Consider the following 14,974-nt stretch of genomic DNA (forward strand, 5'->3'; position numbering starts at 1 on the left):
TATATATATATGTCGTACCTAGTAGCCAGAACGCACTTCTCAGCCTACAATGCAAGGCCCGATTTGCCTAATAAGCCAAGTTTTCATGAATTAATGTTTTTTCGAAAACCTAACCTACCTAACCTAACCTAACCTAACTTTTTTGGCTACCTAACCCAACCTAACCTATAAAGATAGGTTAGGTTAGGTTAGGTAGGGTTGGTTAGGTTTGGTCATATATCTACGTTAATTTTAACTCCAATACAAAAAAATTGACCTCATACATAATGAAATGGGTAGCTTTACCATTTCATAAGAAAAAAAATTAGAGAAAATATATTAATTCATGAAAACTTGGCTTACTAGGCAAATCGGGCCTTGCATAGTAGGCTGAGAAGTGCCTTCTGGCTACTAGGTACGACATATATATATATATATATATATATATATATATATATATATATATATATATATATATATATATATATATATATATGTATATATATACCGTACCTAGTAGCCAGAACGCACTTCTCAGCCTACTATACAAGGCCCGATTTGCCTAATAAGCCAAGTTTTCATGAATTAATTGTTTTTCGACTACCTAACCTAACCTACCTTTTTCGGCTACCTAACCGAACCTAACCTATAAAGATAGGTTAGGTTAGGTTAGGTAGGGTTGGTTAGGTTCGGTCATATATGTACGTTAATTTTAACTCAAATAAAAAACAATTGACCTCTTACATAATGAAATGGGTAGCTTTATCATTTCATGAGAAAAAAATAGAGAAAATATATTAATTCAGGAAAACTTGGCTTATTAGGCAAATCGGGCCTTGCATAATAGGCTGAGAAGTGCGTTCTGGCTACTAGGTACGACATATATATATATATATATATATATATATATATATATATATATATATATATATATATATATATATATATATATATAACGCACTTCTCGGCCTACTAGAGCTTGTGTGTGTTTGCTTTTTATCTAAATTAAAGTAAACATGAAAACAGTCAATTTTAATATAACTCGATCGAAACTAGATGAGTGGATAACCTATTTTATTAATGCCAAACGTTTACCGTCAAAGATGGTGGCGGCAAGAGCGTACACCCAGGCGGGCAGAGCAACGAACGAGACGAGGGTGGAGACGACGGTCATGGTGACGGAGAGGTCCAGAGAACCCCCCAGCAGGTAGGTCCAGAGGTTGGAGCTTCCTCCCCCGGGGCTGCACCCCACCACGAACAATCCTAGCCACAGCGCCGATGACTCGGGAAAGAGAGCGTACCCTAGGCCGTATGACACCTGTAATGAACACGACCTCTCACAAACACATCTTAGAAATTATAACAGATACGTTATAAAGCAAATTTATATGCTGGTATACCATTGTCGGGCGCACACCTGTTATCGTGGTCACCTCTAGCGCTGGTCAGACGCAGAGCTGGGAGACCAACTTACAAGGGGCATAAAGAGGTACTGCGATGCTAGACCAATAGCAGGCGCCACGGGCTTCTTGAGCGACTCTATAATTATGTTGATGTCAATGGCGCAGCCCATGTTGATGTAGGCAATGGAGACCATGGTAATAACCAACGCTGTGAAGATCTTGTCCAGCTTCTTATCCCGACGCTGGATCTATACGTAAGATAACACATTAGGATACGAAGACCAACACCGTTTCTATCTCAGGAACAGTTCTTCATTTTTACCTCACGTTATTCAAGGTGTACACAAGCAAAATATGACTATATCTAATGTGTGCCTTACCTTGACTGTGAACTGTTGACTATTAAACAGTGTACGACCCTCGCCAGTTACCACAGAGAAATGTATCTTTGTGAAACCTAAGAATGTCCCCGTCAGGTTGAAGGTGCCAATCAGACCACCGTCAACCGTCAGCCCGCGCTCCCCGGCCACTCCCCCGTCAACCGGGAGCACTGTCTCTCCATACCACACATCTACCCGCTCTGGCTTCACCTTCACGTGGCCAAATGCATCAGGACTAATCTCCTGCAATATCAGAAATAATAATGTTCTTCTTTAAGTGGCAAGGTTGTCATATACAGCACACGCTTCACTGCTCAGGGGATGCATTAGTATAAGGCCTAATATTTGTCCAAAATGATATAGATGTTGAAAGTAGCACAATTATTAAAACAAAAACATTCGTCCAGACAAAACTATTATATTATGAAACGTGTAAATAAACATCCATCAGTTACATGCATTTTATTTCAGTGATATTTCATTGTCTGAATTCCACTTACATAAATAACACAGTTCACATGTCCATGTAATACTAGTAAAGAACACACACACACACACACACACACACACACACACACACACACACACACACACACACACACACACACACACACCTAAAAAAGGACCTAAAACTAAAACTAAAAAGGACTGGACCTAAAAAAGGCTTTCGACAGAGTTCCACATAAGAGGTTGTTCTGGAAACTGGAAAATATTGGAGGGGTGACAGGTAAGCTTCTATCATGGATGAAAAATTTTCTGACTGATAGAAAAATGAGGGCAGTAATCAGAGGCAATGTATCGGAATGGAGAAATGTCACAAGTGGAGTACCACAGGGTTCAGTTCTTGCACCAGTGATGTTTATTGTGTACATAAATGATCTACCAGTTGGTATACAGAATTATATGAACATGTTTGCTGATGATGCTAAGATAATAGGAAGGATAAGAAATTTAGATGATTGTCATGCCCTTCAAGAAGACCTGGACAAAATAAGTATATGGAGCACCACTTGGCAAATGGAATTTAATGTTAATAAATGTCATGTTATGGAATGTGGAATAGGAGAACATAGACCCCACACAACCTATATATTATGTGAGAAATCTTTAAAGAATTCTGATAAAGAAAGAGATCTAGGAGTGGTTCTAGATAGAAAACTATCACCTGAGGACCACATTAAGAATATTGGGCAAGGAGCCTATGCAATGCTTTCTAACTTCAGAATTGCATTTAAATACATGGATGGCGATATACTAAAGAAGTTGTTCATGACTTTTGTTAGGCCAAAGCTAGAATATGCAGCTGTTGTGTGGTGCCCATATCTTAAGAAGCACATCAACAAACTGGAAAAGGTGCAAAGACATGCTACTAAGTGGCTCCCAGAACTGAAGGGCAAGAGCTACGAGGAGAGGTTAGAAGCATTAAATATGCCAAAACTAGAAGACAGAAGAAAAAGAGGTGATATGATCACTACGTACAAAATAGTAACAGGAATTGATAAAATCGACAGGGAAGACTTCCTGAGACCTGGAACTTCAAGAACAAGAGGCCATAGATTTAAACTAGCTAAACACAGATGCCGAAGAAATATAAGAAAATTCACCTTCGCAAATAGAGTGGTAGACGGTTGGAACAAGTTAAGTGAGAAGGTGGTGGAGGCCAAGACCGTCAGTAGTTTCAAAGCGTTATATGACAAAGAGTGCTGGGAAGACGGGACACCACGAGCGTAGCTCTCATCCTGTAAGTACACTTAGGTAATTACACACACACACACACACACACCACACACACACACACACACACACACCACACACACACACACACACACACACACACACACACACCCACACACACACACACACACACACACACACACACACAGGAAAGAGGAAAGAGATGGTTGGGTTGACTGCATCTATCTGGACCTAAAAAAGGCTTTCGACAGAGTTCCACATAAGAGGTTGTTCTGGAAACTGGAAAATATTGGAGGGGTGACAGGTAAGCTTCTAACATGGATGAAAAATTTTCTGACTGATAGAAAAATGAGGGCAGTAATCAGAGGCAATGTATCGGAATGGAGAAATGTCACAAGTGGAGTACCACAGGGTTCAGTTCTTGCACCAGTGATGTTTATTGTGTACATAAATGATCTACCAGTTGGTATACAGAATTATAGAACATGTTTGCTGATGATGCTAAGATAATAGGAAGGATAAGAAACTTAGATGATTGTGATGCCCTTCAAGATGACTGGACAAAATAAGTATATGGAGCACCTCTTGGCAAATGAATTTAATGTTAATAAATGCCATGTTATGGAATGTGGAATAGGAGAACATAGACCCCACACAACCTATATATTATATAAATAAATAAATAAATAAATGTTTTTTCAGGTAAGGTACATACATACAAGAGATTTTACAAAAATTGATAGATTTATAGATAGAGCTAGTACATACAATGCCTAAAGCCACTATTACGCAAAGTGTTTCGGGCAGGAAAAACATTAAAGACTAAAACTTAATACTACTTGAGTTTAAAGTATAAAATGTGTTGAGAACAAATAAAAAAAATAAAAAAGGGGGGAACATGGCTGAAAAAGCAGCACAAATACAATTAGGTCGACAAACAGCGTTGGTTAAAAAAACAGACATGGGTTGACATTATAGGGGTAAGGTAGGTTACAGGGAATTTATTAGGTAGTGCTTAGTTTTTATCTTAAACTGGTTGAGAGAGGTACAGTCTTTAACATGATTGGGAAGGTCATTCCACATTCTGGGACCCTTGATTTGTAGAGCATTTTAGTTTGATTAAGTCGTACTCTTGGAATATCTAAATTGTATTTGTTTCTGGTGTGGTGCTCATGGGATCTGTTACAACCTTCAATGAAGCTTTTAAGGTCAGGATTGGCATTACAGTTCAGCGTTTTATATATGTAAAATACACATGAGAGAATGCGCAATGACTTAATGTCTAACATATTCAGAGATTTGAGTAGGGGTGCCGAGTGATGTCTGGGGCCAGAGTTGGATATTGTCCTAATAGCAGCTTTGTGTTGAGTAATTAGAGGACGTAAATAATTTTGGGTAGTAGAACCCCAAGCACAAATACCATAGTTGAGAATGGATAGATGAGGGAGTAATAGAGCGTCACCAGGGCAGGGCGGGGTACATATCTGATCTTAGAAAGAATGCCAACAGTTTTTTAATCTTTTTTTGATATATTTAGAATGTGTCCCTAGAAATTCAACTTCATAGAAAACTTAGAAAACAAGAAATTCATAGAAAACTATCACCTGAGGACCACATAAAGAATATTGTGCAGGAGCCTATGCCACGCTTTCTAACTTCAGAATTGCTTTTAAATACATGGATGGCGATATACTAAAGAAATTGTTCACGACTTTTGTTAGGCCAAAGCTAGAATATGCAGCGGTTGTGTGGTTCCCATATCTTAAGAAGCACATCAACAAACTGGAAAAGGTGCAAAGACATGCTACTAAGTGGCTCCCAGAACTGAAGGCCAAGAGCTACGAGGAGAGGTTAGAGGCATTAAATATGCCAAAACTAGAAGACAGAAGAAAAAGAGGTGATATGATCACTACATACAAAATAGTAACAGGAATTGATAAAATCGACAGGGAAGATTTCCTGAGACTTGGAACTTTAAGAACAAGAGGTCATAGATTTAAACTAGCTTGGAGCCGGTCGGCCGAGCGGACAGCACGCTGTACTTGTGATCCTGTGGTCCTGGGTTCGATCCCAGGCGCCGACGAGAAACATTGGGCAGAGTTTCTTTCACCCTATGCCCCTGTTACCTAGCAGTAAAATAGGTACCTGGATGTTAGTCAGCTGTCACGGGCTGCTTCCTGGGGGTGGAGGCCTGGTCGAGGCCCGGGCCGCGGGGACACTAAAAAGCCCCGAAATCATCTCAAGATAACCTCAAGATAGCTAAACACAGATGCCGAAGAAATATAAGAAAATTCACTTTCGCAAACAGAGTGGTAGACGGTTGGAACAAGTTAGGTGAGAAAGTGGTGGAGGCCAAGACCGTCAGTAGTTTCAAAGCGTTATAGGACAAAGAGTGCTGGGAAGACGGGACACCATTAATGTAGCTCTCATCCTGTAACTACACTTAGGTAATTACACACACACACACACACACCTGCCCAGAGTAAGACCAGTATTCATGACACAGTGACACAGACAGAAGGAAACACACCTGTATGAGGATGTATCGTGCTGGGGGAGGAAGGGCGGCGCCAAGGTGGAAGGTGACCAACACAGAGTCTCCATCCGTCAGGTCCAGCACCTCCACCTCCCTCCCGTCCACCTCCAGCTGCACCACCACCTCCACCACGCCTTCCTCACTACCACCCACGCCAGCCACCACGCCCACCACCACGCACGCCCACAGCGAACACGCCCACGACACCATAATCGACATCCACTCGTACTGTGGCAGGAAACCAGTGGAAATATAATAATTATAAATGGCACTCAGTCACCACCCTTACAGCACACTCCTCACAGCAACACTCTGGAAAGCATCCAGAGTAGTAGCATCTTAGTAGCATCCCAAGTTCTTTCCCAAGAGGCAGACAAGAGGAGCTCCAGCATATTTCAACAATCCTAAGTATTGTGGTACAGGATGATATAGTGAGTGGTGTCCCAGAGAACATAAAGGTATAGTGCTTTTGAAAAATAGGTGAGATAACAGGAATGTGCCAAGGGAAGTGAAAAATTGGATGAGAAAAAGTTGCCCTAGTGTTTCCACTGCAGAGAAGAACATTCAAGATGGCCGCCGGCAAGAGGAAATACAAAACAGAGTTTGATTTTGCTGGATTCAGTGAAGAAAGCATTGAGATTACCAGCCTATACAACAAGTTGGTAAAATTTGATAATATAGTGACCTCTCATGTAGAAACAATTAGTAAATTGAAAGAAAGTAATGACCATTTAAATAGCAAAGTTGTATTGGATAAGCAAAGCGCAAGGATAAGAATCAATAGGAAACAAATTGCAAAGCCATGGAAGAAGAAAATAAACTTAAAAATAGCTTGGAAGAAGTTAAAGTAAATTTAAACATAAATGACTACAATAGTTAGGTAAGGAAATTCAACAGGAGAAACAGCTTGTCAGCACAGATGGAGGAAATTACACATGGAAATAGAACAGTGCAAGAAAGATATGCAACTCACTTATGCACAAGTGGCCAAGGAGAAGGACAAAATTGAAGAAGCAGTAAAGGAAGTCAAACACTGCAGCAACCAAGATAAAACAAACATTAGGCTGGAAGTGAGAAAGGAATTGGCATCTAACCCGAAGTTGGTGCAAAACACAGTTGATCAGAGTAAGTCCCTAATCATTTTTGGCTGCAAAGAAAAGGAGATAACATCTAGGTCAGAAAGAGCTGTAGAAGTAGCAAAGTAGTAGATAAAATTGTTGGCCTCGTGGAAGGTCTTACAACCATAGAGAATGTGTGCGACTACAGGAGAATAGGCAGATATGTAAAAGGGAAAGATCGACCTTTGAAGATCACCCTAAATGGTGCTAAACATGGAAGAAGTACTAAGGATTGCTAGAAAATTACAAAGTGATGAGGATGGGAAAGTGTGGTCGTTAAGACGAGATCTTTCAAAAGAGATAGAGAAGCTGAAACTGAACCTCGCCGAGGCAAAACGTTTAAATGAGAGCAGGAATGAAGAAGAAATCAATTCTTTTTTCTACAAAGTGATAGGGGTAGGCAGACCAGTAAAGTGGTACATAAAGGCAAACCAACAAAATCATTAGAGAGAGGGGGAGTGAAAAATAAGAAGAGGGGGAACAAGTTCCTGAAGATTGCATACACCAACATAGATGGAGTAAGATCGAAGATACTGGAGTTAAGTGATGTAATACAGCTGCAGACACCAGACATTGTTGCACTCACGGAGACAAAACTTGAAGATGTTATTTTAATGAGTCATATTCCCAAGAGGCTATTCAATTTGGAGACGGGACAGAAAAATTAGGAAAGGCGGTGGCGTTGCTGTGCTGGTAAAGAACACCTAAAGGTGAAGGAAATAATGACTGCCAATCCACAAGAAGTTGACATAATAGCACTAGAGATCTGCTATGAGGATGATAAACTAATGATCATAAATGCATATAGTCCACCGCCAAGCAGCACATGGTTAAAGGAGGAGCTAGATAGTAAACGAGATCTTATAACAATAATGAGAGAGATCATAGCGAGAGCGGATAACGATAGTTCACGACTGTTGATAGTCGGCGACTTCAACTTGAAATCCATAGACTGGGAAGCATGTGAAGCTAAAACAGAAGATTTTTGGACCTGTAAATTTGTAGACCTCATCCTGGAAACATTCTTGTATCATGTTAAACAAGTTACGAGGATGAGGGAAGGGGACGTTCCCTCCATGCTAGATTTGATATTTACCAGGAAGGAGGAAGAAATATTTGACATTCAGTACCTTCCTCCCTTGGGTAAAAGTGACCATGTCTTTTTGGGAATAAAGTATGCAATGCGTTATAATCTGGAAGAAAATATGAAGGTTGATGCAATTGAAAAACCTGACTTTAGGAGAGGACATTATGGCAACCTTAGAAATTTTTTTAGTGAGTATAATTGGACAGACTTGTTGCTAGGCAAGAAAGTGAATGAGATGTATGTCAAGTTTTGTGAAATATATGATAAAGGCACAAAAAAATTTATACCAAAACAGAGATGCAGAACTAGGAAACAGGATTGGTTCAAATGAGGATGAGAAAGTGTGGTCGTTAAGACGAGATCTTTCAAAAGAAGATAGAGAGAAGCTGAAACTGAACCTCGCCGAGACAAAACGTTTAAATGAGAAGAATGAGTTGGAACAAGTTAGGTGAGAAGGTGGTGGAGGCCAAGACCGTCAGTAGTTTCAAAGCGTTATATGACAAAGAGTGCTGGGAAGACGGGACACCACGAGCGTAGCTCTCATCCTGTAATTACACTTAGGTAATTACACACACACACACACCTAAGGCAGCCCGTAACAGCTTTCTAACTCCCAGGTACCTATTTACTGCTAGGTGAACAGGGGCATCAGCTTGAAAGAAACTCTGCAAAGTTGTTTGCGTGGTCTCCAGAAATCGATCCCCGGTCCATATGATTACGTATCCCGAGCGCTGTCCTCTCAGCCACCAGTGCCAGATGTGGGAGAGGGCTGAGAGGAGGAGTGGGAAGATGCTGGGGAAAAGGTGGAGAGAGGCGAAGAGAGGGACAGAGATGGAGAGATGAGGAAATGGAGGAGAGGGAAGTAGAAGGGTGAGAGGGGGAGGAGATTGGGAAAGAGGATGGAAAGGGAAAGATTGGGAGAGATGGTGGAGACGGGAAGGGAGAGGAGAAGGGGAGTGGGGCAGCCAGCGCGAGATCTTTACCCTCCCTCCCATCTAGTAAAAGATATATCAACCACCAATCCCATATAGGAATGTGATATATGATTAATTCCTTACTAGTAGGGAGTCTCGTGTACACAGTGAGGGACGACACAGCACAAGTCAGCGCCCGCTCAAAAAGTCAGTAGTATCGCTGTTTTTAAAATGTCTGAGGTACATTGTGGAGGCAGAGTTGTGTCCGGCGGCCGCCTCTCTCCATTTGTATATGCTGAGTCAGCATATCTGAGCTCCTCCTCCGTCAGTGTCACAGTGGTGGAGGTGTCATCAACTCGCTCTCTCACAAATTACGTCGCTTTCCGCTCGTATGAGCACTAAGACTAAAAATTGTCGTACTAGAAAATGGAAGCGGGTCGCGAAAGTGACGTGCTGTTCCGTTTTCTGTTTTGGGTCTTCTGGCTTAGTCTGTTAGGTCAGGCGAGGACACTATATTAATGGTTTTCAAGATGTTTTGAAACCTTAGGAGAACTTGTTGCTCTCCTAACCGACCAGAAGACACAAAACTTGCTGCTTTGGGTACATTTCATTTGGAAAACGATTTTCAATTTTTTTTAAATCCAATACGGCGTTTTTGACCGAAACGCAACGGGCGAAAAGCGACGAAATTTGTTAGAGGACGGGTTCGTCGATGCTGTGTAGAGCAGGGGTGTACTGGTGGTGGTGTAGAGCAGGGGTGTACTGGTGGTGGTGGTGTAGAGCAGGGGTGTACTGGTGGTGGTGTGAGCAGGGGTGTACTGGTGGTGGTGTAGAGCAGGGGTGTACTGGTGGTGGTGGTGTAGAGCAGGGGTGTACTGGTGGTGGTGTAGAGCAGGGTGTACTGGTGGTGGTGGTGTAGAGCAGGTGTACTGGTGGTGGTGGTGTAGAGCAGGGGTATACTGGTGGTGGTGGTGTAGAGCAGGGGTGTACTGGTGGTGGTGGTGTAGAGCAGGGGTGTACTGGTGGTGGTGTAGAGCAGGGGTGTACTGGTGGTGGTGGTAGAGCAGGGGTGTACTGGTGGTGGTGGTAGAGCAGGGTACTGGTGGTGGTGGTGTAGAGCAGGGGTGTACTGGTGGTGGTGTAGAGCAGGGGTGTGCTGGTGGTGGTGGTGTAGAGCAGGGGTGTACTGGTGGTGGTGGTGTAGAGCAGGGGTGTACTGGTGGTGGTGGTGTAGAGCAGGGGTGTACTGGTGGTGGTGTAGAGCAGGGGTGTACTGGTGGTGGTGTAGAGCAGGGGTGTACTGGTGGTGTGGTGTAGAGCAGGGGTGTACTGGTGGTGGTGTAGAGCAGGGGTGTACTGGTGGTGGTGTAGAGCAGGGGTGTACTGGTGGTGGTGGTGTAGAGCAGGGTGTACTGGTGGTGGTGGAAAGGTGTAGTGTTCGTGGTTGATGAGATGGTTCTGTGTTGCAGTGTGCACAGCTGTTGTTGGTAAGGTACGTGGTACTGGCTGCCTGCTACAGGAGAGAAAAGCCGTGACGTGTACGTGGTTGGTGTGGTGTTGGTGTGGTGTTGGTGTGGTGTTGGTGTGGTGTTGGTGTGGTGTTGGTGTAGTGTTGGTGTGGTGTTGGTGTGGTGTTGGTGTGGTGTTGGTGTGGTGTTGGTGTAGTGTTGGTGTGGTGTTGGTGTAGTGTTGGTGTGGTGTGGTGCTAGTGTGGTCTTGATGTATGCGTTGATGGACAGATGGGTTGCGGGAAATTTCAAAGAATGTTAGGAGAGAGAAGAGTGGTCTAGAATTAAAACATGAGAGGTTTGTGAGGGGGTTGCAGAGCTAGGGAAGAGAGGTGGTGCGTGGTGAATTAATGCACTAGCCATCAATATGACGGGCTGGTGGACTGTGGGAGAGAGAGAGGGATGGGAAATTGAAGCGTACAAGTGGGTGACAGTGATACTGCTCTGTGCTGAGGAACTTGTGCTCCCGGGCATGCGCGAGCACGAGTTTTGAAAGCTTCTATAATACGTCATAATTTAATGCATGTCTTACGGTCTTAAATTATGTCAAATCAAACCTGAAGACAAATTTACCCCGGGCCAAAATACATTTAGTTCAGCTCCGGGTTACTAGTCGGATGTCTAAGAACCACAAAATTACTCCGAAAGAAATTATCTTTAATTATATTAAATAACGAACAACAAAGAATTTAATTGTTTTAACTGTTCAATAATTAATAGAATGGACAAATAATGAATCAGATATGAGCACACTAGGATATAGTTTTAAGTTTAGTTCATTTATTATGCACCCCATACCCATCCCATTAGCGGAATTGAGAAAGGTTACAGAGGCACATAATGGGCTCAGGACCTCAACCCCAAAAACCATTTAGCTAAGCAAGTTTGTCCTGATAAACTAGTTACACGGTCTTTAGTGAATTATTATAATGGGTTCGAGAACGACCACAAATAGTCTCTAGGCTAAGCAAGGTACAAATGCGATGAGCTGGTTTCATAATTTAATTACCTTATAATGCAACACAACAACCCCTTCATCTTTATGATACGTGCAGTCTGCGTGAAGGTTTTCTGCTCCTGATAACTGCACTACTGCCCCTCTCTGGTGGGCGGCAGTGGGCACCCGTATTTACTGCTTATAGTTACTAAACTGGGGATGTTTGGCTTAATTTTTAGGTAGGTTATCTTGAGATGATTTCGGGGCTTTAGTGTCCCCGCGGCCCACTCCTCGACCAGGCCTCCACCCCCAGGAAGCAGCCCGTGACAGCTGACTAACACCCAGGTACCTATTTTACTGCTAGGTAACAGGGGCATAGGGTGAAAGAAACTCTGCCCATTGTTTCTCGCCGGCGCCCGGGATCGTACCCGGGACCACAGGATCACATGCCCAGCGTGCTGTCCGCTCGGCCGACCGGCTCCCCAAAGGTAGTAGATACTTTTGAATTAATTTTTTATGCATGTCTTCAATTTAACAGACAAATTGGTAATCGCAAAAGTGGACCACAAAAACTAAAGATTGATGTATTTTATCGGAGGCCGGGCTCAGGGTAGAGTGATTCCTCCGTGACACCAAACCCATTTTCACACCAACTGGATAGTTATCTAGATAATTGCGATGTTCTGAAAACATATTCTACCGGAATATGCTTTTGAATAGTAATAGTCTACTTTTAAACTGACAAGTAAATCTTTGTCCTAAGTAGAGACAAGTCTCAAGTTATAACTTTATTGTATTATAAATACGTTGTTTTATAATATAAAAAGTCTAAGCTTAACTCGTTTTCTTAGAAACAAACTGAAGAATTTGGGTTTCTGAACTTCCAAGTACATTAAATTCTAGGGGGTGCTCAAAAAGTTTTCGAATTTCGTACTTCACATGTTTGAGAACAATACACCGTATTAATGTAGCCAAGCATAATGAAACCTAACCTAACGTAACCTTAACCGAACCTAACCATGAATAGGGAGTGGGTAATAGCACTAATTACATAATGGTTTTGAAGTGATTACCTCCAGAGTACGACTACCTCCCTGAGATCCCTCAGATCTGATCTGAGGGTCCCAGTGGTAGTCGGGTTCGTTCTCGACTCACAATCGAGAATTCCTGGTTCGAATCCCGGGCGGAGCAGGAATGGTTGAGCGCATTTCCTATCATCTACTGCCATGTTTACCTGGTAGGTACCTAGTAGGCAGCAAGCAGGTACTCAGAGAGTTAGCTTGTTGAGGGGTTGCATCCTGGGGAGGTACTGTAATTCGACCTGGGGGGGGGGAGGGACCTCGATATAAACCTAATGTGTATAAACACTCTTGCTGCCTGTCCCCCGACACAATGAATTAAATTAATTAAATTATCGCACTCCATCACGTAGTGACGGGGTGTGCAAATAATTTAGCTCACACAGTTTACATTTGGTCAGGTCTACAGCAGCAGGTACAGCAAATTCATAGAGATACTTATAGCTGAGTCTTCAACCCGTCCTCTTAAAAATAACGTCACTTTTGGCCCGTATGCGCACTATGGCCAAATTTGGACGTAATTTGAAATGAAATCGACTCACAAAAGTGACGTACTGTTCCGTTTTCTGTTTGAGTCGTCCGGCTTACTCGGCCAGCTTAGAAGAGGAAACTTTTCATTATCGTTTTTCATACCGTTTTGAAACTTTATGAGAATTTCCTGCCCACCTAACCTATCAGAGGACCCTTAACTTACTGTTGTTAAAAAAAAATCCCAAATTTATTTTAATTTTTTTTTCATTTTCAAATTACGTCCATATTCGGCCGTACGGGCAAACGGCCAAAAGCGACGTTCTTTTTAAGAGGACAGGAGTCTTAACCGAGCAGAAGTAACATCTACGAGTCTGCTGATTTTATTGGATGATCCATAGATGTGTGGCTCTTCTTGCTTGTTAGGAGGAGTTACTAGTGTAGATTTCACTTTGTCTTAGGTATACAGTACAAGGTCTTGAGAAGTTCTTTGTGTATTATTGTTCTCAGACTGCTCATAAGCAATCCAAGGTCAACTCCTTTGAAGGCAGATTCTTTAGCTAACTCATTAGCTCTATCATGCATTCGGAGGCCAACATGAGATGAAACCCACAGAAAATGACTCATTTCATGGATGATAAAGAATTATCCGAATCAAAATCAGAATTTTGCCGGAAACGCTGTGCGTATTAGCGGCTTCAGGTATTGTATATACTTGTTCTATCTATAAAGCCAACATTATGTTTGTAACTCATCTTAAATGTATGTACCGTTACCTGAATAAACATCTTATCTTAGTAACTTACAATTAATGTGTCACGTTTGAAGACTTGTACACATTTAAGTGCAAATAAGTGAGGTAAATAATTGGGTGTGAATAGCAGAGGCCCAATTGTTTATATGAATACCCCGCTCAAAATTTATCTGAATTTGTCTGAGGGCCACTAACACTCCAGTGGCCTCGATGAGGACAGGAAGGCGGCGGCTTGTCAAAAGTCCTTCCATTTGTCCTCGTGATTTTTTTCAAGCTAGACTTTAAAGGTCAAAAGAGTTTTGGCATTTACGGCTCGGCGGGAAGGCGCTTCCTTGGGCTTATAACCCTGTGGGTGAAAAAGCATCTCCTGTTTTCAGCCCTACACTGTGCTTGTTGAGCTTGAAACCGTTACTCCTTGTCTGCGTTATATCTGACCTTTTGAAGAAGTTGTTCGGATCAACATCCCCCAAATTGTTCAGTATTTTGAACGTTTCGATGAAATGCTTTTCAAGCAGGTATCAAGCAGATCAGCCCTCAGCTCCATCATCCAAAATATACGCCATCACCCATTGTCAGGACAGCTGCAATTCCAGCTGCTCCCGTGGGGCGGTGTAGGGAACCATCTGTGTATATAGTTTGAGAGAAAGAATGTTCTTTGGAGAGAGTATCAATATGGTTTAAAGCGTTGAGCTTTGCCTCAAGACAAAGATTGAACTGATCGTTAATTTGCTTCTTGGGTGTAAAGGGATGGATTGAAATTGGAAAGTAAACATGTAACATGATTTTGCTCAAATAAATTTTAATTTGTAAAGCTGACATTTAATAAGAAAAATATTTAAAAATTTCGTCAATAAAACGTATTGAGGATATCAGAGTTTTCTTTATACCATTATAACCTGTGAAGGGAGTGCTAGTGTCCGTGCCTGGGGGCCACATGTGAAGGGAGTGCTAGTGTCCGTGCCTGGGGGCCACATGTGAAGGGTGTGCTAGTGTCCGTGCCTGGGGCCACATGTGAAGGGAGTGCGTGTCCGTGCCTGGGGGCCACATGTGAAGGGAGTGCGTGTCCGTGCCTGGGGGCCACATGTGAAGGGAGTGCGTGTCCGTGCCTGGGGGCCA

At 42.5% G+C, this 14,974-nt stretch overlaps 1 protein-coding gene across 3 annotated transcripts in view; it reads right to left on the minus strand.

Annotated features, from left to right (window-relative positions):
• The window catches only part of LOC123775308 (ileal sodium/bile acid cotransporter), a 30,582-nt gene that overhangs the window by 10,893 nt on the left and 4,715 nt on the right, over positions 1–14,974 (minus strand). For all 3 annotated transcript variants that reach the window (XM_069311859.1, XM_045770343.2, XM_069311858.1), the window contains exons 2-5: positions 5,988–6,221; positions 1,763–2,005; positions 1,454–1,630; positions 1,075–1,297 (exon numbers count right to left, since the gene is read on the minus strand). In XM_069311859.1, coding sequence (XP_069167960.1) covers positions 1,075–1,297; positions 1,454–1,630; positions 1,763–2,005; positions 5,988–6,212 — 868 coding nt within the window. In that variant the 5' untranslated portion in view covers positions 6,213–6,221. The remainder of the gene's footprint in view (positions 1–1,074; positions 1,298–1,453; positions 1,631–1,762; positions 2,006–5,987; positions 6,222–14,974) is intronic.

Source organism: Procambarus clarkii, chromosome 70, assembly GCF_040958095.1.
Source record: "Procambarus clarkii isolate CNS0578487 chromosome 70, FALCON_Pclarkii_2.0, whole genome shotgun sequence".
NCBI classification, from domain to species: Eukaryota; Metazoa; Arthropoda; class Malacostraca; order Decapoda; family Cambaridae; genus Procambarus; species Procambarus clarkii.